Consider the following 22,711-nt stretch of genomic DNA (forward strand, 5'->3'; position numbering starts at 1 on the left):
ATTGAACGTTTACTGTGTGCAGAGCACTGTCTTACGTACTTGGGAGAGCACGGTGTAACAATATACCAGACATATGCCCTGCCCCATTAGAGTTGTCAAGTTCCTTCAGGGTAGGGTCCTTGTAGTATCAGTAGTAGTAGTAAGAGCATTTATTGAACACCCACTTGGGGTGGTGCACTGTACTAGATGCTTGGAAAGTACAGAATAATGAAGTGACGCACCTGCTGTCTGTCTGTCAATCGTATTTATTGAACGTTTACTGTGTGCAGAGCACTGTCTTAAGTACTTGGGAGAGCACGGTGTAACAATATACCAGACATATGCCCTGCCCCATTAGAGTTGTCAAGTTCCTTCAGGGTAGGGTCCTTGTAGTATCAGTAGTAGTAGTAATAGCATTTATTGAACACCCACTTGGGGTGGTGCACTGTACTAGATGCTTGGAAAGTACAGAATAATGAAGTGACGCGCCTCCTGTCTGTCTGTCAATCGTATTTATTGAAGGTTTACTGTGTGCAGAGCACTGTCTTACGTACTTGGGAGAGTACGGTGTAACAATATACCAGACATATGCCCTGCCCCATTAGAGTTGTCAAGTTCCTTCAGGGTAGGGTCCTTGTAGTATCAGTAGTAGTAGTAATAGCATTTATTGAACACCCACTTGGGGTGGTGCACTGTACTAGATGCTTGGAAAGTACAGAATAATGAAGTGGCGCGCCTCCTGTCTGTCTGTCAATCGTATTTATTGAACGTTTACTGTGTGCAGAGCACTGTCTTAAGTACTTGGGAGAGCACGGTGTAACAGTATACCAGACATATGCCCTGCCCCATTAGAGTTGTCAAGTTCCTTCAGGGTAGCGTCCTTGTAGTATCAGTAGTAGTAGTAATAGCATTTATTGAACACCCACTTGGGGTGGTGCACTGTATTAGATGCTTGGGAAGTACAGAATAATGAAGTGACGCGCCTGCTGTCTGTCTGTCAATCGTATTTATTGAACGTTTACTGTGTGCAGAACACTGTACTAAGTGCTTGGGAGAGTACAATATACTCTTCATAAGGAAATAGAAGCAGTGTGGCCTAGTGGGAAGAGCCTGTGCCTGGGAGTCAATGGACCTGGGTTCTAATCCCGGCTCCGCCATGGTCCTGCCGTGTGACTTTGGGCAGGTCACTTCCTTGCTCTCTGCCTCAGTTTCAACTGTAAAATGGGGATTAAATCCTACCCTTCTAGACTGTAAGATCGTTGCAGGCAGGGAATGTGCCTGTTATACTGTGTTGTCGTCTCCCAAACGCTCAGGACAGTGCTCTGCACACAATAACAATTCAATAAATACGATTGATTTATTCACTGATACTCCCTCCCACCTAGATTGTGAGCCCCATGCGAAACAGGGAATGGGTCCAAACTGATAACTCCATATCCCCCACCCTCACCTCCACTATGGTTAGAACAGTGCTTGACACATAGTAAGCGCTTAACAAGTACTGTAATTATTATAAGGCGCTTACATTCTAATGGGGGAAGACAAATAATAACGAATACATACATTTCGAACCACAGATCCCAAAATGAATTCAGCAGACAGACAGACAGATACAAGCGCTAAGGAGGATTAAGCGCTAGAGTTGGCGGAAGGGACGACACGGATCCGGATGCTGGGAAATCCAGGACCTTGATAAAACGATCATAACTGGCGTGTTTGTTAAGCGCTTACCACGTGCCCAGCACCGAACTAAGCGCTAGGATTGATCCCAGATAATCAGATCAGACACGGTCCCCGTCCCACGTGAGTTAAGCGCTTACTATGTGCCAAGCACTGTTTTAGGCGCTGGGGTAGATACAAGGTCATCAGGTCGGCCCAAAGGGGGTCAGAGTCTGAATCCCCGTTTTACAGATGTGGTAACTGAGGTACAGAGAAGTCAAATGACTTGCCCAAGGTCATACAGCAGAAGCTGGTATTAGAACGCAGTTCCTCCTACTCCAAGACCTTTTCCCAATCCACGTGTTGCTGCTTCCCTGTCTCTAAATCCCTCCAACTGTCTCTTTCTTCATTCCGGCCGTTTTCCCTCTTGATCTTTTCCATCGGTTTCTGTCTCTTCACTCCTATTTCTCTGCCTCACATCTCTCTGTCTCTCAATCCCTCTAGCCGTCTCTGGCTTATCATTCCTATCAGTCTGTCTCTCATCCTCTGCCTGTCAATCATCAATCATATTTATTGAGCGCTTACTGTGTGCAGAGCACTGTACTAAGCGCTTAAAAAAGGCGAGGCTATAGAGGCCCCAGCGAGATATGAACTCGCGACCCCTGGTTTACAAGACCAGTGCTCTAACCCCTGAGCTACGGAGCCAGACATCCCTCCATTAATCAAATCAAGGGGTTTTTTTGAGTGCTAACTGTGCGCAAGAGCACTGTACTAAGCACTTGGGAAAATGCAGTACGACAGAATTGATAGACACGTTCTCTGCCCACAAGGAGCTTACCGTCTAGAGGGGGAGGCAGACATTCATTCATTCAATCGTGTTTATTGAGCGCTTACTGTGTGCAGAGCACTGTACTAAACGCTTGGGAAGTCCAAGTTGGCAACATATAAGGACGGTCCCTACCCAAAAACGGGCTCACAGTCTAGAAGGGGGAGACAGACAACAAAACAAAACAGACATCAATACGAATAAAGTATGGATAGGTACTGAAGTGCTGTGGGGCTTGGAAAGAGCCCGGGCTTGGGAGCCAGAGGTCATGGGTTCTAATCCTGCCTCTGCCATATCATCATCAATCGTATTTATTGAGCGCTTACTATGTGCAGAGCAGTGTACTAAGCGCTTGGGAAGTACAAATTGGCAACATATAGAGAAAGTCCCTACCCAACAGTGGGCTCACAGTCTAAAAGGGGGAGACAGAGAACAAAACCAAACATACTAACAAAATAAAATAAATAGAATATGTCTGCTGTGTGACATTGGGCAAGTCGCTTAACTTCTCTGAGCCTCAGTTACCTCATCTGTAAAATGGGGATTAAGACTGTGAGCCCCACGTGAGACAACCTGATCACCTTGTATCCCCCCAGCGCTTAGAACAGTGCTTGGCACATAGTAAGCGCTTAGCAAACGCCATTATTATTATTATTATCATTACGGTGAATATCAAATGCTTAAAGGGGGTAGGGGAAAAGAGGACTTAACTGGGGAAGTCCTCTTGGAAAGAGATGGGATTTTCAGGGAGTTTTGAAGGTGGGGGAGAGCGGCGGTCTGTTGGATATGAAGAGGGAGGGCTTTCCAGGCCAGAGGCAGGATGAGGGTAAGGAGTCGGCGAGATAGACGAGATGGAGGAACGGAGAGTAGGTTGGTGTTGGAGGACAGAAGTGTGCGGGCTGGGTCGGAGTAGGAGAGCAGCCAGGCGAGGTAGGAGGGGGCGAGGGGATCGTGGGCTTTAAATCAATCAATCAATCAATCAATCGTATTTATTGAGCGCTTACTGTGTGCAGAGCACTGGACTAAGCGCTTGGGAAGTACAAGTTGGCAACATATAGAGATGGTCCCTACCCAACAGTGGGCTCACAGTCTAAAGTTTAAAGCCGACGGTGAGGAGTTTCTGTTTGATGCGGAGGTGGCTGGGCAACCGCTGGAGGTTCTCGAGGAGTAGGGAGACGGGGACTGAACGTTTCTGTGGAAAAATGATCCGGCCGGCAGAGTGAAGTATGGACCGGAGTGGGGAGGGACAGGAGGCCGGGAGATCGGCGAGGAGGCTGATGCGGTCATCCAGGCGGGGTAGGAGAAGTGCTTGGATCGACGGGATAGCAGTGTGGACGGAGAGGAGAGGCGGATTTTAGCGATGTCGTGGAGGTTGAACCGGCAGGGTTTGGCGACAGATGGAACGGGCGGGTTGGATGAGAGAAACGAGTCGAGGGTAATGCCGAGGTCGAGGGTTTGTGAGGTAGGGAGGGTGGTGGTGTAGTTTACGGTGATGGAAAGAGCGGGCGAGGGTTTGGGTGGGAGGCACACGGTAAGCGCTCTGTAAATACGATCGAATGAAATACGATTGAATGAAGACACGTTAAGTTTGAGGTGGTGGTGGTAGAGATGTCCTGAAAGCAGGAAGAAATGCGAGACCACAGAGAAGGTGAGAGAGAAGTCAGGGCTGTCTCTTCATATCCATCTCTCCGTCTCTCAGTCCCCTTTGCCGTCTCTGTCTCGTCATCCCCATCTCTCCCTGTCAGGTCTCCCTGTCTCTCAGTCCCCCAGCCGTCTCTGTCTCAGTCATCTCCGTCTTTCTTCCTGTCAATCCCTCCAACTGTCTCTGTCTCCCGGTTCCCATTTCTCCGGGAATCCCTTCTCTCCGTCTCTCAATCCCCCTTGCCGTCCTTGTCTCTTCGGCCCCACTTTCCCTCCTCTCCTCCTCCGTCTCTCGGCCCCCCGTCCCCGTCTCGTCATTCCTATTTCCTTCCCCTCTGTCCCGTCTCTGCCTCTCGATTCCCATTTCTCTGCGTCTCCTCTCCGGCCACCTCCGCCTTCCCGCCCCGACCTCCCCGTGCCTCTCCGCGTCCCCCGCCCCCCGGCCTTAGCTCGGCTTCACCCCAGTCGGCTCCTCCGACCGTCCGCCGGTCTGAGGTTGGGCCCGGCCCCGTCCCCCGTCCGGCCCCTCTGACCGTCCCCCCCCCCGGCCCCCCGCCCACAGGGACCCCAACCAGCCGGTCCCCCAGGACACCAAGTTCATCCACACGAAGCCGAACCGTTTCGAGGAGGTGGTGTGGGCCAAGTTCAACAGCAAGGACAAGCAGTACCTGCACATCGGGCTCAAGCCGCGCGTCCGCGACAACTACCGGGCCAACAAGGTGGCCTTCTGGCTGGAGCTGGTCCCGCACCTGCACAACCTCCACGCCGACATCTTCACCACCACCACCCGCCAGCCGCCCCATGCCACCCGCTGGCCGCCCCGGCCCGGGGGGCCCCCGGCCCCGGCCGCCACCCGCCGGGCCCCGGCCCCGACTCCGGCCCCGGCCCCGGAGCCCGAGCCGGGCCTGGGCCCCCGGGCCTACGACCGCTTCCCCGGCGACACGCGGGACTACTCGGCCGAGCTGAGCGTCACCGTGGCCGTGGGCGCCTCCCTCCTCTTCCTCAACATCCTGGCCTTCGCCGCCCTCTACTACAAGCGGGATCGGCGGCACGAGCTCCGGCGTCGCCTCAGCCCGCCGGGGGCCGGGGCCGGGGGGCCCCCCGGGTCGGGCCCGCTCCCCGCCGCCCCCCACGAGCTGCTGGGGGCCGGGGCCGAGGAGGAGCTGGTGTCGCTGCAGCTGAAGCGGGGGGCCGCGGGGGCGGCCGGGGACCCCGGGGAGGGCCTGCGCCCGGCCTGCCCGCCCGACTACACCCTGGCGCTGCGCCGGGCCCCCGACGACGTGCCCCTGCTGGCCCCCGGCGCCATCACGCTGCTGCCCGCCGGCCTGGGGCCTCCGCCGCCGGGCCTGCACCCCTTCGGCCCTTTCCCGCCGCCCCCGCCCCCGCCCGCCGGCCACAACAACACGCTGCCCCACCCCCACTCCACCACCCGGGTATAGGGGCCCGTCTCCCCCCCACCCCTCCCCAGCCCCGGACCCCGGGGGGACGGGGAGGGGGAGGGGGGACGGCACGTGCGCGGCCTCTCCCAACCGGGGACTCCCGGACGAGAGGCCGCCGGGCCCCTCTGCCCCCGGGCGGGGACCTGGGCCTCCACGGGGGCTCCCCCCCCCGCCCCCCCGGCGGGAGATGCGTTTTGTACCCACAGACTCGGGTCTCCCCGCCGACCCCGGGGAGGCGGACTCCGGGCCCGGACGCGGACGGGCTACCCCGCGCGAAGCCGCGGCCTCGCCGCGTGGCGGGGGGAGCTCGGGGTCCGGCCTCGGCGAACCGTGCCCCCCGGGGAGAGAGGGGGGTCCGCCCCCGACCCCCGGCCCCAGCCCGTTTGAGGAGGCTTCCACGGACCCTCCTCCGCCCAGCCGGAGATATCCGCGAGCTCCGTCCCGGCCAACCGCGGGCCGGGCCGAGGGGCCGCGGCCCACCCGGAGAACGGCCCGTCGCGGGAAGAGACGGGACCGGGGGCCGGGGAGAATGGACACCCCTCCGACACCCGGGTGGAACACACTAAGCCACGGGGAGGCCCGTTCCCCAGCCCCAAGCAGGGTTTTCCTCACGAACACAGGCCGGGCAGGCCAAGCGGACCTCTCCCGTAAATGCCCTCTCTTCCGGACCCCCAGGCCCCTCTCCGTTGTTCCCTTCTCCCCGACCCCAGGCTCCTCCCTCCCCAGTCCCTGGCCCGGAAATCCACGGGGGGTGCGGGGGGACACAGACAGAGTGGTTTATTTTGTACAAACACCCCCCCTCCCCACCCCTGCCACCCTTGCGTTGTCGCTGGAGCCTGAATGGGCCCCCCTGCATGTTTGCGGGAGCCCTGGGGCTGCCAGCAAGGGTCAGGCCTCCTCTCTCTCTCTTTCTGTCTCTCTCTCTATCTCTCTCTGTCTCTCCCTCCTCTCACCAGCGGCCATCTGTGCCAAACCCGGGTTGGGAGCCGAGGGGCCGGAGCCAGGCCCCTCCCCAAAACGTGCCAAGGAGTCTCAGGTCGGGGCTGGCGAAGGGTCAGAGGTCAGGGCGGAGGTTATGGTGGCTGTGGGCAGGGAGCGGGGGAATGGATGGAGACCAAGGGGCCGAGAACTCAAAACTCCCCTCTTTCCTCCCCTGTCCCTTCCCTACCCCCCACCCCCGGACTTTGCCCTCGGTCTCTGCCTGTGGAGCTTTGGGACTCAGGCTGTCTCCCTCCGCGTCCCCCTCTTGCTCCGTCTCTGCCGGCCTCATCTCCCTCTCTCCCCTCGTCTGTCTCTGTGTCACTCTGTCCCTTCGTCACCGTCTCTGGGTCCCTCCCGCCACCACCACCCTCAACTGCCTCCCTGTTCCCTTCCGCCCCCGCCGTCCCCGGAGGGGGGTCCGGAGGCGGGGGTCGGCGAGCAGCTGGACCAGGGATTGGGGGGCGTCAAGGAGGCTCCAGGGGAGGAATGCCAGGAAGACCCCAGAGGGAGGGATTCGTAGGGGGTGGGGGTGGGGGCGCAAGCATTTGAGAAGTCCTCCCGGAAAAGGTGCCGTGGGGCGGGCAGGACGGGTTGGGAACCGGGAAAAAGATTAGAAGAGAGACGGGAATTCAGTGCCAAACTTGTAAATTTGTCAGGGGGAGGAAGAGCTGTTCCCTCCCCTGCCTCAGATCCCAGGAGACTGACTGACCTGGGCAGAGCTGGGGACCCATGACCTCCGTGCCACCCCCCCCCCCAACACCAGCCTCCCCAGTCTATTCCCCCCCAGACCCCCCAACACCCCTAACCCCCCAAATGCCGGTTCCGCCGCTCCTGTGCCTCCAAACCCAAGACTCTCATCTTTCCAGTTCTCCCATCCCATCACCACCATCTCCACACCTCCATGAGCCCCATCAGGTCAAACCTCCATCATCCCCCACCTCTCCCTGCCCCCTACCCCCCCGAGAAGTTCCCAGATCCCTCTTCCCTCAGACTCCCCCAATCTCTACTCATCCGCCTCCCCCAAGTCCCCATCCACCTCCCAAAGGCCGAGACAGGCAGGGCCCAGAATAGGGAATAGGGGGGTGGCAGGGAGGGGGGCAGGACAGAGGCCGACGATGACCCCCGCCCCCGGATTCAGCCACGGACCCTAAGCCCCACCAACGCCTCTCTCCACCCCCGCAGCTCTGTACACATTTTTAAACCTTGCAAGAGATGATGAAGAATTATTGTAAATATAAAAGTTTAACTGTTCCTGTAGCTGGCTGTGATTCCAGGGACTGACCGGCTCGGTCCCTGGGGGCCCGGGCCGGGGTGGGGGGCAAGGGGACGGGCCGGCTCCGCTCCCGAGGTGGGCAGGGAAGATGGAGAGCTGCTGTTTGGAGAGGGGGCGTTCAGGAGGGGACCGGCCGGGGCCGGGGGATGGACCGCCTGGTTCCCTGGGGTGCCAGAGAAGCCTGCCACGGGGCACATCCCCAAAGGCCGAGAAAGACCGGAGAGGCCCTCTGCCCCAAGACACCCCCAATCCCCCAGCTTCCAAGTGGGGGTCCCCGGGGTGGGGGGGAAGATGAGTCCTTGGAGTTGCCATGGAAACCATGTTGCCACTACTTCCTGTCACGGGAGCTGGGCCCGGCCTATCCATTTAGAGGGGAGGAGGTGGGCTGGGTGGGGGGGAATGGGGCAAGGGTTGCCATGGTAACAAGGTGTCCGTGGAAGGCGAGAGATGGCCACTGATGAACCGATTAGGAGCCGGAGACAGAGGCGTCGGATCGGGCCAGGATCGGAGACGCAGCCCCTCGGGATGTGGGGCCGGTGGGGGGTGGGTGGAGCCGCCAGGGAAGGGGAGAAAAGGGAAATGGGGCTTACCTGGTCCCCGGGGGTGGCGGTAGATGACGACCGGTGGAGGGTGGAGGGTCCCCACCAGGGATGGTGAGGGGCGGGAGGGAGCTCGGGGGTGGGAGTTCACCAGGCCCGGGGGTCTGTGTGTGTGTTTTGGTGTGTATGTGACTGCCCAAGGGGTGAGAGCGCTGTACTGGACGTATGTATGTATGTGGGTGTGTATGTGTCCACCCCAAGGGGAACAGACTCCTGTAACGAGTGTGCTGGGGGGAAGAGCTATGTACTGGGTGTGTGTATGTGTGTGCGTAAATATGTGTATGTATGTGTGTGTCTGCCCGCCCTCCCATCCTAAGGGGGTGAACCCTGTGCTAGGCGTGAGACCCCGGGTGGGGCAGGGGGGACAGACATTTCCTGGGCAAGACCCAAGAGTGGCCCAGGTCGGTAGGCCCAGCCCCATTGTGACCCGGCCCTTTCCCTGCCGTGATCACCTCCCCGTCCCGACCTCCCCTCCGGCCCTGCCCCCGCCGGGCGAGGGGGCGGCCCCGGCCTGAGCTGGGTCTTTACCTCCCCCATGGCTCAGCATGCCCACCACGAGGCCCCGGGCTCGTGCTCCTCCTCCTCCTTCTCCTCGCCGTCTTCGTCCTCCTGCCCGGGCTCCCACCCGGAGGCCTGCCAGGACCTGGGGGACGCCGTCCTCCTCCTGCTCGGCCTCATCATCGCCATCAACATCGGCCTCAACCTGGTGACGCTGGTGAGGTCGGGGAGGTGGCGCGGGCCTGGGGCGGCAGCACGAGGCGGGGGCCCAGAGCCCGGGAGGGCCTCGGCACCGGGAGGCCGTGGGGGAGGACGGCGGGCCTTCAAACTACCGTGCCTTGGATACCTCCAGATCTGGCGCCGCCTCCGAGGTTCCCTACGCAGAGTTTTCCATTATTTTTGCCCAAAATGTGAGTATGGAAACCAACCTAGTTCCCGTCCCTGCCGAGAATCTCCCCTTCCCTTCCTGTCTGTCTACCTCCTATCCCCGTGACCCCACCTGCCTTCCCCCCGGTCCCCGACCTATCTTCCTCCTTCTACCCCCCACCCCCGCCCCCACCTGTCTTCCCCGACGCCCGGCCGCCCTCCCCCTCCCCCCCCCGACCCCCCACTCAGGGGTCCTCAGCTTCTCCTCCCAGGCCCCGGCCTCCCAGCCCCGGCCGGCCCCCCGGCTTTGCGCCCCCACTTCCCGGGGGTCCCGGACCACCGCCTCAGCCCGCCGGCCCCCGACGTCCGGGTCCGCTGCACCATGGACCCCGTGAAGCTGACGCTGACCCCGCCGGCCCCCCCGCTGCCGCCACGGGCCCAGCGCCCCGGACCCCTGGGCCCCCGACATGGACGATGAGAAGGCCTCCTGGCCCCGCCGCCCCTCGTCCTGCCGCCACGGCTGGGACGGGCCGGTTCCCCCGTACCCCGGGACAGCCCCGGGGATCTGGAACCACCGGGGAAGCCTCCCGGCCCCGGCCCCCGTGGGCGTCCGCTTCCCCCCGGGCCTGGGGGGTACCACGTCTAGGCGGGCATCGGCCGGAGGCGCCGAGCCGGGAGCCGAGGCCTACGGCTACTCGGTAGGCGTCCCCCCCGGCGGCCCCGAGCCCACCGGCCGTAGGTCCAACCCGGACCCAGGCTCCCCACCATCCTCCCGCCGCTCTTCCGTGCCCCCCAACCCGTCCTGGATGCCCCTGAGCCACAGCCCCCGGCCCTCCCTCAGCCACGTGGTCTACGACGCCCGAGAGCTCAGGCGGAGGGTACGCGAGGGGTCGGTGGAGGTCTCGCCCCCGGTGCCCCCCGCCGCCCCGCCTCCGGCCGCCCCCGGGACCCTGGAGGAGCCGAACCAGGACTGGAGGTACCAACCCATGGCGGGCCCGGCCTGGGAGCCGTTCGGGTCCAGCGGCTACAAGCGAGAGGGGAAGGACGATTAAAAAGAGGAGCGGGCCGAGCCATCGGGCCGTGGTGCTTATTGAGCGCCTGCTGCAGCCGCGGCACTCTGCTGACCGCTCGGGAGAGGACGGTGCGACAGGGTTGGGAGACGCGCTCCCAGCCCACGGGGAGCTTCCAGTCATTAATCATGTTAGTCGAGGTACTCATTATCATCAATCGTATTTATTGAGCGCTTACTGTGTGCAGAGCACTGTACTAAGCGCTTGGGAAGTACAAGTTGGTAACGTATAGAGACAGTCCCTACCCAGCAGTGGGCTCACAGTCTAAAAGGAGGAGACAGAGAACAAGCGCTTACTGTGTGCTGGGCAGTGCTGGGCATATAGTAAGCGCCTAACAAACGGCACAACTATTACATTATTATGTGGCAACCACTCTTCTAAGCACCGGGGTAGATACAAGGTCATCAGGTTGGAACACAGCCCGTCTCACATGGGGCTCACAGTCTTCATCCCCGTTTTACGGATGAGGGAACCGAGGCACACAGAAGTGAAGGGATTTGCCCAAGGTCTCACAGCACACAAGGGTCGGAGCCAGGATGAGAACCTAGGTCTCTAGCCATTAGGCTGCACTGCTTCCAGGCTACAGGACGCGCTGCTGTGGTTGGGGGCTAGTGGTGTTGGAATTGAACCAGCCGTTGTCACGGAGACCGAGTCACTCGAACCCTCTTTGGCAGTGTACAGGTTCCACCCTCCTTTCAAGCGATCGATCGATCGGTCATTTTTTCTCATGATATTTGTTAAGCCAGGGCCAGGCGCTGAACTAAGCGCTGGGGTAGATAAAAGCTAATCGTGTTGGACCCAGTCCCTGTCCCACATGGGGCTCCCAGTCCAAATAGGAGGGAGTAATAATAATAATAATAATAACGATGGTATCTGTTAAGCGCTTAATATGCGCCAGGCACTGTTCTAAGCGCTGCGGTCGATTCGAGTTAATCCGGTCAGGCACAGTCCCTGTCCCGCTTGGGGAATCACATTCTACGTTACCAACTTGTACTTCCCAAGTGCTTAGTACAGTGCTCTGCACACGGTAAGCGCTCAATAAATACGATTGATGATGATGATGATGGTTAAAGACTTGCTTCCAAAACCCATCAGAAATCCCCATTTTACAGATGAGGAAACCGAGGCACAGAGAAGTATTTATTGAGCTCTTTCTAGGCTTACTCCCTAAAGACGTGAGAGATTACAGTGGGAACTAGGTTTCCCTGGTTTCCCCATCCTCCCACCCATGAAGGAGAAGACTACAACTCCCAGCGTGCTCTGCTCTTCTGCCCCTGAAACCAAACTACAACTCCCAGCATGCTCTGCCCCTTCGGCCCTGGGAGTAGACTACAACTCCCAGCATGCTCTGCCCTTCGGACAGTCAAACTTCACTTCCAGGCAGAAGGCCAGTGAAACTCTCCACCTCCCTCGGTTGAGACAGAATCAGGCAGTCAATCAATCAATCAATCAATCGTATTTATTGAGCGCTTACTGTGTGCAGAGCACTGTACTAAGCGCTTGGGAAGTCCAAGTTGGCAACATAGAGAGACAGTCCCTACCCAACAGTGGGCTCACAGTCTAAAAGGGGGAGACAGAGAACAAAACCAAACATGCTAACAAAATAAATTAGCTATGTACAAGTCAATCAATCAATCAATCAATCGTATTTATTGAGCACTTACTGTGTGCAGAACACTGTACTAAGCGCTTGGGAAGTACAAGTTGGCAACATATAGAGATAGTCCCTACCCAACAGTGGGCTCACAGTCTAAAATAAAGTCATATTTATTGAGCACTTACTGTGTATCATCATCAATCGTATTTATTGAGCGCTTACTGTGTGCAGAGCACTGTACTAAGCGCTTACGAAGTACAAGTTGGCAACATATAGAGACAGTCCCTACCCAACAGTGGGCTCACTTTACTAAGCGCTAGAGAGAGCACCATGCAACAGAGTCGGTGGACACATTCCCCGCTCACAGTGATCTCCCGGCCTAGAGGATGATCTCAAAAGTCGTGTGCAGCAAATGCTAACGTTTCTTTTAAATGGTATTTGTTTGGTGCCAGGCACTGTACTATGTGCTGGGATGCAAGATAATTGGATCGGGCACATGCATTCATTCATTCAATCGTATTTATTGAGCGCTTACTGTGTGCAGAGCACTGTACTACGCGCTTGGGAAGTACAAGTTGGCAACATATAGAGACGGTCCCTACCCAACAGTGGGCTCAGAGTCTAGAAGAGAATGGTATTTGTTAAGCCCTTACTATGTGCAAAGCACTGTTCTAAGCGTTGGGGGGATACAAGGAGATCAGGTTGTCCCACGTGGGGCTCACAGTCTTCATCCCCAAGCCACTCTCGGTCAGTCAGTCAGTCAATAGTATTTCTTAAGCATTTACTATGTGCAGAACACTGTACTAAGCACTCGGGAGAGGGTACAAACTAACAGAGTTGGCAGACACATTCCCCGCTCGCAGCGAGCTTACGGTCTAAGGGGGAGACAGACATTAGGAGAAATAAATCAATGATGGATCGATAAGTGGTGTGGAGCTGGGAGGGGGGATGAATAAAGGGAGCGGGTCAGGGTGACGCAGAAGGGAGGGGGAGAAGGGGCTTTGAAGAGGGGAGTCCCACAGGGGGCTCACAGTCTTAACCCCCATTTTCATCATCATCATCATCATCATCAATCGTATTTATTGAGCGCTTACTGTGTGCACAACACTGGACTAAGCGCTTGGGAAGTCCAAGTCGGCAACATATAGAGACAGTCCCTACCCAACAGTGGGCTCACAGTCTAAAAGGGGGAGACAGAGAACAAAACCAAACATACTAACAAAATGAAATAAATAGAATAGATATGGACAAGCAAAATAAATAAATAAATAAATACAGTGTCAGTCTCATTTTCCAGATGAGGACACTGAGGCCCAGAGAAGTGAAGTGACTTGCCCAAGGTCCCACAGCAGACAAGATCAGAACCCTAATCCCCGGCCCGTTTAGTCCACGCCGCTTCTCCACCGTGAAGGCATTGTGCTACGCTCGGTTGGGTATTCGTTCACTCGTTCATTCATTCGGTCGTATTTACTGAGCGCTTACTGTGTGCCGACCACTGTACTAAGCGCTTGGGAGAGTAGAGTACAGCAATAAATGGACCCGTTCCCGTTCCCTGCCCACAACGAGCTTACGGTCTAGATGGGGGGAGGTGGATAATAATATATTCACAGTGTGAAGCGGTAGCGTCATACAGAACGGGCTGGGAGGGTGACACATTCCCCATCCCGAAGCAAATGTCTAAACGCCGACCTCAAAGAAGCCATCCTGGCCGGCTCCGTTCCGGAAAACACTGTTCTCAGCCAAGCCGAACTCCGGCTCCAGGTCCAATAAACGTTTCTCCCCCATTTCAATTCGCGCTCTGACGACGACAGAACTGCTGGCGACCGAGAAGCTGCGTGGCCCGGTGGAAAGAGCCCAGTGCTGGGAATCAGAGGGCCTGGGTTCTAATCCCAGCTCCTCCGGCTGTCTGCTGTGTGACCTTGGGCAAATCGCTCCGCTTCTCTGAGCCTCAGTTCCCTTGTCTGTAAAATGGGGATTTAAACCGTGAGCCCCATGTGGGACAGGGACTGTGTCCAACCCGATTATCTCCTATCTACCTCAGCACGTAGTACGGTGCCTGGCACATAGTAAGCGCTTAACAGGGACGTATCTTGCTGGTTCTGTTATATTGTACTCTCCAAAGTGCTTAGTACAGTGTTTTTTACCTAGTAGTGCTCAATTAATACCATTGATTGGTTAACAAATACCATCAAGAAAAAAAAAAAGGAGCCAGGAAGTCCGGAACTACGGTTCCCAGCGTGTCGTGGCAGTAGGGCAGACGGGAGCCCTGTGAGATCGTTACGGGAAGGGAACGTGTCTGCTAATTCTGCTGTAGTCAAATCAGTCAGTCGTATTTATTGAGCATCTACTGTGTGCAGAACACTGTACTAAATCCTTGGGAGAGGACAACATAACAATACATAACGGACACATTCCCTGCCCACAAAGAGCTTCCAGTCTAGAGGGGGAGATAGACATGAATAGAAAGAAATAAATGACAGAGCTGGACCTAAGTGCTGTGGGGCTGAGGCGATGAATAAAGGGAGCGAGTCAAGGTGACGCAGAAGGGAGTGGGAGAAAGGGAAAGCGCCGCCTGACCCGTGAGGGAAGGGACCGGTCCTTGCTCGCCCCTCTCCTCCCTCAGTTCGCCCCGCCCGCCATCCTTCCCCGCGAATGGCCCGGAGTTAGCCTGACACCTGTACCTGTACTAAGCGCTTAGAACAGTGCTCTGCACACAGTAAGCGCTCAATAAATATGATTGATTGATTGACACCCGAGAGGCTCCCGGGAATTCGGGAGTCGCAGTTGACAGCAAGTGTCCCAGGCCAAGGGCTGGGGCGGAAACAAACAAACAAAAAAAGCCAAAATGTCACCGGAGTCAAAAAATGCTTTTCAACATCGTTATTCCGGGAGTCGCCTTTATGTTCATGTTTACCGCCTTCTAAACGTGTGGGAACGTGGCGGTGAGTGGATCGCTTTACAGCCTCTAATTTCCCCTCTGGTGGGACGCTCTGAGTTGGGGAGCTCAATAAATTTCAGAGTTAATCACAGTAACGCGCCTGAAACGCTCGCTGCATTTTTTTTTTCTCCTCTCGTCTCTGTTTCTCCCTCCGTCTGGAGTCCTGGGTTTGGTATTTGCTTAGTCCTGAACTTTACTAGACTGTGAGCCCACTGTTGGGTAGGGACTGTCTCTATATGTTGCCAACTTGTACTTCCCTAGCGCTCAGTCCAGTGCTCTGCGCACAGTAAGCGCTCAATAAATACGATTGATTGATTGATTGAAAGGTGGGTTTAGTCAGGGAGGGCCTCTTAGGGAAGAGATGGGCCTTCAGTAAGGCTTTGGGAGGGGGGGAGAGTCATTGTTGCGCTCAACAAATACCACTGATTGATTGATGGGAAGACCGAAAGACCGTGAGCCCACTGTTGGGTAGGGATTGTCTCTATGTGTTGCCAACTTGTACTTCCCAAGGGCTTAGTACAGTGCTCTGCACACAGTAAGCGCTCAATAAATATGATTGATTGATTGATTGATTGATTGATTGATTGAAAGAGGGCCTCTCCCGTGATGCTTCGGGTGATGGAGTTACCGCAAGGGACTACATCTCCCAGCATGCCTCGGGGGAGCCACGGTCCACCTGAGCTCAGAGGGGCGGGAGCAGGGGAGAACAAGGAAGTTACCTGAGGATTTCTCACCTGGAACAAGTCTAGCCCCGAGCAGAAAGGGGGTCCCCACCAGACCCCCCACTACCCATCAGGTAAGGGGAGGGGGTGCAGTGGGGGTTGCAGGGAGAGGTGACCCCACAGGGTCACAGGATGGGGTTTTGGGGGGATGAGGAGGGGGTGCAGAGGACATGCCACCATCATCATCATCATCATAATGGCATTTATTAAGCGCTTACTATGTGCAAATCACTGTTCATCATCATCATCATCATCATAATGGCATTTATTAAGCGCTTACTATGTGCAAATCACTGTTCTAAGCGCTGGGGAGGTTACAAGGAGATCAGGTTGTCCCACGGGGGGCTCTCCATTTTAATCCCCATTTTACAGATGAGGGAACTGAGGCCCAGAGAAGTGAAGTGACTTAATAATAATAATCCCCATTTTACAGATGAGGGAACTGAGGCCCAGAGAAGTTGTGACTTAATAATAATAATAATGGCATTTATTAAGTGCTTACTATGTGCAAAGCACTGTTCTAAGCGCTGGGGAGGTTACAAGGAGATCAGGTTGTCCCACGGGGGGCTCGCAGTTTTAATCCCCATTTTACAGATGAGGGAACTGAGGCCCAGAGAAGTTAAGTGACTTAATAATAATAATAATAATGGCATTTATTAAGTGCTTACTATGTGCAAAGCACTGTTCTAAGCTCTGGGGAGGTTACAAGGCGATCAGGTTGTCCCATGGGGGGCTCGCAGTTTTAATCCCCATTTTACAGATGAGGGAACTGAGGCCCAGAGAAGTTAAGTGACTTAATAATAATAATAATACTAATGATAATGGCATTTAAGCGCTTACTATGTGCAAAGCACTGTTCTAAGCGCCGGGGAGGTTACAAAGGTCGTCCCACGGGGGGCTCACAGTCTTAATCCCCATTTTACAGATGAGGGAACTGAGGCCCAGAGAAGTTAAGTGACTTAATAACAATAATAATAATAATAATGGCATTTAAGCGCTTACTATGTGCAGAGCACTGTTCTAAGCGCCGGGGAGGTTACAAAGGTCGTCCCACGGGGGGCTCACAGTCTTAATCCCCATTTTACAGGTGAGGGAACTGAGGTCCAGAGAAGTGAAGTGACTTGCCCAAAGTCACCCAGCTGACAGTTGGCGGAGCCGGGATTTGAACCCATGCCTTGTGACTCCAAAGCCCGGGCTCTTTCCACTGAGCCACGCTGCCTCATCATCGCAGCCGGGCCCCAAAGCCACCTCGGGACTCTTCTGATATTAAATGAGCGAAATGCAAATCGGCATCCGATTTGAAGCCCGCAGCGGGAGGGAGAGGCAGCAGAGGAGAATAATAATGATGATGAGGGTGCCCGCTGAGCGTTTACCATGTGCCAGGCGCCGTACCAAGCGCCGGAACAACGATGGTGGGATCGGTTAAGCGCTGACTACGTAGCAGGCACTGTACTAAGCACATCGAGTCGGACACAGTCCCTGTCCCACACGGGGCTCTCAGTCTCAATCCCCATTTTGCTGATGGGGGAACTGAGGCCTAGAGAAGTGACTTACCCAAGGTCACACAGCAGACAAGCATCCATGGTGGAAGCGGGTTAAGAACCCATGACCCTCTCTCCACCGTCTACTCTCTTGCCGTCTCTCCACCCCTGTGTGGTCCCCCTTCCCCGTTTCCTCAGCAGGTCATGGCATCGGGGGGCTGGGGGGTCGCCCCTTGGTGGGGGCCGCCCCCCCCGGCCCCCGCCCGGCCCCTCACGGACATCGACTTCTGCTCGGGGGCCCAGCTGCGGGAGCTGACGCAACTGATCCAGGAACTGGGGGTGCAGGAGAGCTGGGCCGGGGGTCCGCAGGCCGGCCCCGACCTCATCCAGGCCAAAGACTTTGTCTTCTCCCTGCTCAGTAAGTAGTTCATTCATTCCTTCATTCACTCATTCATTCATTCAATCGTATTTATTGAGCGCTTACTGTGTGCAGAGCACTGGACTAAGCGCTTGGGAAGTACAAGTCGGCAACATATAGAGACGGTCATTCATTCAATCGTATTGAGCGCTTACTGTGTGCAGAGCACTATACTAAGCGCTTGGGAAGTCCAAGTTGGCAACATATAGAGACGGTCCCTACCCAACAGTGGGCTTACAGTAGGAGGGGGCGAGGGGACGGAGAGCCTTGAAGCCGAGGGTGAGAAGTTTTTGCCTGATGGCCATCATTATTTTGCCATTTTGCCATCGTTATTATTATTGGAGAAGCCGCGTGGCTCAGTGGAAAGAGCCTGGGCTTTGGAGTCAGAGGTCATGGGTTCAAATTCATTCATTCAATCGTATTTATTGAGCGCTTACTGTGTGCAGAGCACTGGACTAAGCGCTTGGGAAGTACAAGTTCAAATCCCTACTGAGAGCTCACCTCCTCCAGGAGGCCTTCCCAGACTGAGCCCCCTCCTTCCTCTTCCCCTTCTCCCCATCCTCATCCCCCCACCGCCTTACCTCCTTCCCCTCCCCACAGCACCTGTCTATATGTATATATGTTTGTACAGATTTATTACTCTATTTCTTTATCTTATTTGTACATATTTATTCTATTTTATTTCGTTAATATGTTGTTTTGTTCTCTGTCTCCACCTTCTAGACTGTGAGCCCACTGTTGGGTAGGGACCATTTCTATATGTTGCCAACTTGTACTTCCCAAGCGCTTAATACAGTGCTCTGCACACAGTAAGCGCTCAATAAATACGATTGAATGAATGTATGAATGAATATGTGTATATGTTTGTATGTATTTATTACTCTATTTTATTTATACATATTTATTCTGTTTATTTTATTTCATTAATATGTTTTGTTTTGTTGTCAGTCTCCCCCTTCTAGACTGTGAGCCCACTGTTGGATAGGGACCGTCTCTCTATGTTGCCAACTTGGATTTCCCAAGTGCTTAGTCCAGTGCTCTGCACACAGTAAACGCTCAATAAACACGATTGAATGAATGAATGAAACCCCGGCTCCGCCAACTATCAGCCGTGTGACTTTGGGCAAGTCACTTCACTTCTCTGTTCCTCAGTTCCCTCATTGGTAAAATGGGGATGAAGACTGTGAGCCCCCCACCTTGGGCAACCTGATCACCTTGTAACCTCCATAGCGCTTGAAACAGTGCTTTGCACATGTAAGCGCTTACCAAATACCATCATTATTATTATTATTATTATTATTCTCCGTGCAGGCGTGGCCCACGGGCGAAACCCCGGCTCCGCCAACTATCAGCTGTGTGACTTCGGGCAAGTCACTTCACTTCTCTGGGCCTCAGTTCCCTCATCGGTAAAACGGGGATGACAGCTTTGAGCCCCCCCAATGGGACAACCTGATCACCTTGTAACCTCCCCAGCGCTTGGAACAGTGCTTTGCACATAGTAAGCGCTTAATCAATGCCAATTATTATTATTATTCTCCATGCAGGCGTGGCCCACGGGCGCGACCCCCGCTTCCCGGCCCGCACCGAGCTCCTGCTGCTCCGCGGAGGGGTCCGCGACGGCTCCGTGGACTTGGGCCCCGGACGGCTGGGGACTTACGCCCGAGGCCCGCACTACGACGCCGCCTTCACGCTGCTCGTGCCCGTGCTCGGGGACGAGCGGGAGGCGCCGCGCGTCGCCGCTGCCACGCCGGGCCACCATTGGCTTCGCCTCACGGGCACGGCCCAGAGGACGTGGCGGGACTGCCTGGCGTGCGGCGGCCCCCCATTAGACGAGACGCCCGGTGACGCCAAAGGGACGGGGCCGGCCGGGGAGGGCACGCGGGAGCACGTGGCTGAGGCGGACGACGCCACGCTCTGCCCGGCCCTCGTGGCCGCCTGGTTTTTCTCCCGCTTGACGGCGGCGGCGGCCGCCAGCTTCCCGGCCCCGGGAGGCCCGCGCCTGGTCCACGCCGCCCGCCACGGCGCCGTCACCACCCTCCTCCTGGCCACGTCCACCCCGCCCCGCCGCCTCCTCCTCTACGACCTGGTGCCCGCCGTGGCCCTGCCCGGCCGTCCGCGGGGGGCCCGGGCCCTCGCCTGGGCGGGCGAGCCGGGCCCGGAGCCCGACGGCTACTACCTGGTGCCGGGGCCCGCCCCGCGGGGGCCGTGGCGCCTCTGCTTCGCCCGCCAGGAGCTGCGCCTCAAGGCCCGCGTCCCGCCGCCCCTGCTGCAGGCCCACGCCGCCGCCCAGGCCGTGCTGCGACCCTTGGCAGCCGGAAACCGCGGCCTCCTCCTCGACGACCACCGAGCCCACGACGACCCCGCGGGCTCCGTCGCCTACCTGCTGAAGACCCTGCTCTACTGGGCCTGCGAACGGCTGCCGGGCCTCTACCTGGCCCGGCCCGAGAACGCGGCCGCCTGCTGCCTCGGCCTCCTGGACGAGCTGGCCCGCTGCCTGCAAACCCGGGAACTCCCCCACTACTTCCTGCAGGGCTGGGACCTGCTGGGAGACGCCGACGCCGACGCCTCCGGGATGGCCTCCGAGCTGGCCCGGGCGAGGGCGGAGCCCGTGGGGGCCTTGCGGGCCGCGGTGGAGGGGGCCAAAGCGGCCAGGAAGGGCGGCGGGGTGGGAGGGCTCGGCGCCCCATAGAGACACGCTGGTAGAGGGGGGCGCGGCCGGGATTTTATTAATCGTTAATTAATTAATTATTAACACACACAGTAAACGCTCAGTAAATACGAATGAATGAACGAATGAATTCATAACGATAATAATGATGACACTGATTGTGGTATTTGTTGAGCACCTACTAGGGGCCGGGCATTGGGCCGAGACACACGACGATGGGGTTGGACACAGATTCAGCCCTATGTGGGGCTCACCGTCTTAATCCCCATTTTCCAGATGGGGTAACTTTTGTTCATTCATTCATTCATCCATTCATTCATTCATTCATTCATTCAATCGTATTTATTGAGCGCTTACTGTGTGCAGAGCACGGTGCTAAGCGCTTGGGAAGTACAAGTTGGCAACATATGCAGACGGTCATTCATTCAATCGTATTTATTGAGCGCTTACTGTGTGCAGAGCACTGTACTAAGCGCTTGGGAAGTACAAGTTGGCAACATATAGAGACGGTCATTCATTCAATCGTATTTATTGAGCGCTTACTGTGTGCAGAGCACTGTACTAAGTGCTTGGGAAGTACAAGTTGGCAACATATAGAGACGGTCATTCATTCATTCAATCATATTGAGCACTTACTGTGTGCAGAGCACTGTACTAAGCGCTTGGGAAGTACAAGTTGGCAACATATAGAGACTGTCATTCATTCAGTCGTATTTATTGAGCACTTACTGTGTGCAGAGCACTGTACTAAGCGCTTGGGAAGTACAAGTTGGCAACATATAGGGACGGTCATTCATTCAATCATATTTATTGAGCACTTACTATGTGCAGAGCACTGCACTAAGCATTTGGGAAGTACAAGTTGGCAACATATAGAGACGGTCATTCATTCATTCAATCGTATTGAGCGCTTACTGTGTGCAGATCACTGTACTAAGCGCTTGGGAAGTGCAAGTTGGCAACATATAGAGACGGTCATTCATTCATTCATTCAATCGTATTTATTGAGCGCTTACTGTGTGCAGAGCACTGTACTAAACGCTTGGGAAGTACAAGTTGGCAACATATAGAGACGGTCCCTACCCAACAGTGGGCTCACAGTCTAGAAGGGGGAGACAGGGAACAAAACATATTCAGTCGTGTTTATTGAGCACTTAACTGTGAGCAGAGCACTGGACTGAGGGCTTGGAAAGTACAATTCAGAATCCCAGCTCCATTATAGATTGAGTCCGTTGTTGGGTAGGGACCGTCTCTATATGTTGCCGACTTGTACTTCCCAAGCGCTTAGTCCAGTGCTCTGCACACAGTAAGCGCTCAATAAATGCGATTGAATGAATGAATAGAGCCACAAAGAGAGATGATCCCTAACCCCCAGCGGGCTCACAGTCTAGAAGAGGGGAGACAGACTTCGAAACAAGAGGTATCAGGCGTGAAATGACTTGTCCAAGGTCACACAGCAGACAAGTGGCAGAGTGGGGATTAGACCCCAGGTCCCCTGACTCCCAAGACGGTGCCCAGACTCGAAGCTCCTGTCCGTGCATTGCTCCCCTTCCCAGAGAAACAGCATGGCTCAGTGGAAAGAGCCCGGGCTTTGGAGTCAGAGGTCATGGATTCAAATCCCGACTCCACCACGTGACTGCTGTGTGACCTTGGGCAAGTCACTTCTCTGAGCCTCAGTTACCTCATCTGTAAAATGGGGATTAAGATTGTGAGCCCACATGGGGCAACTTGATCACCTTGTATCCCCCCCAGCGCTTAGAACAGTGCTCTGCACATAGTAAGCACTTAACAAATGCCATGATTATTATTATTATTATTATTATTCCCACCCTCGGGCCCTCTCGACTTGGTCCCCGGGACGGGTGCCCCCTGCCCCATCCTTGGCCAGTGGTGTTGGGGGCGGGGGGGACACTGACACAGCATTTTCAGGCCGGGATGGGGGTGGGGGGTGTTGGGCCAGTGGTCGGCCAATTTGGCTCAGTCTGGGGCCAGGAGAAGCACCCGCCAGGGCCCCACTTTGCCGGTCCTTCGGCTCCAGCCCAGCTTCTTGTTTGGGGTTTAAGCCCCAGGCGGCCTCCAGGTTCTGGAAAAACCGTGGAAAGAGCCCGGCCTTTGGAGTCAGAGGTCATGGGTTCCAATCCCGGCTCTGCCAATCGCCGGCTGTGTGACTTTGGGCACTTCTCTGGGCCTCATCTGGAAAATGGGGATGAAGACTGGGAAACCCGGGGGACAACCTGATCACCCTTGTAAGCTCCCCACGGTGCTTGGCACATAGTAAGCGCTTAATAAATGCTATCATTATTATTATTATTCCCCGCCCCCCCCCGCCCGTCTCCCTCGGCCTGCAGGTCCATCCCCAGGATCCAGGCAGCCCGTCCCTCCCGCTCCCTTCTTTTTCCCCCCGGTTTTCCTCCCTCAGTCATCATCATCATCATCAATTGTATTTACTGAGCGCTTACTATGTGCAGAGCACTGTACTAAGCGCTTGGGAAGTACAAATTGGCAACATATAGAGACAGTCCCTACCCAACAGTGGGCTCACAGTCTAAAAGGGGG

The 22,711-nt window shown here is 56.0% G+C and overlaps 3 protein-coding genes and 1 non-coding gene across 4 annotated transcripts in view; 3 read left to right on the plus strand and 1 right to left on the minus strand.

The window, feature by feature from the left end:
- The window catches only part of NLGN2 (neuroligin 2), a 31,715-nt gene extending 26,171 nt beyond the window's left edge, over positions 1-5,544 (plus strand). The window contains exon 7 of the mRNA XM_038768577.1: positions 4,668-5,544. Within this exon, the coding sequence (XP_038624505.1) occupies positions 4,668-5,544 (877 nt within the window). The remainder of the gene's footprint in view (positions 1-4,667) is intronic.
- On the minus strand, positions 2,271-2,343 carry TRNAT-UGU. The gene has a single exon. It is a non-coding gene; the product is annotated as a tRNA-Thr (tRNA).
- Positions 5,545-8,239: 2,695 nt separating the features above from the next.
- Positions 8,240-10,322, plus strand: LOC119947315 (spermatid maturation protein 1-like). Its single transcript, XM_038768947.1, is given in 5 exon segments — positions 8,240-8,341; positions 8,942-9,112; positions 9,248-9,305; positions 9,534-9,679; positions 9,681-10,322. Coding segments are annotated over 5 exon segments (1,104 nt in total). The 5' UTR covers positions 8,240-8,245; the 3' UTR covers positions 10,314-10,322.
- Positions 10,323-17,273: 6,951 nt separating this feature from the next.
- On the plus strand, positions 17,274-20,191 carry TMEM102 (transmembrane protein 102). The gene is made up of 2 exons (XM_038768219.1): positions 17,274-17,487; positions 19,032-20,191. The coding sequence occupies exons 1-2, from the start codon at positions 17,274-17,276 to the stop codon at positions 20,174-20,176; spliced, it is 1,359 nt and encodes a 452-aa protein (XP_038624147.1). The 3' UTR covers positions 20,177-20,191.
- Positions 20,192-22,711: the final 2,520 nt, after the last annotated feature.

The sequence above is a fragment of the Tachyglossus aculeatus genome, chromosome Y4, assembly GCF_015852505.1.
Source record: "Tachyglossus aculeatus isolate mTacAcu1 chromosome Y4, mTacAcu1.pri, whole genome shotgun sequence".
Classification (NCBI taxonomy): Eukaryota; Metazoa; Chordata; class Mammalia; order Monotremata; family Tachyglossidae; genus Tachyglossus; species Tachyglossus aculeatus.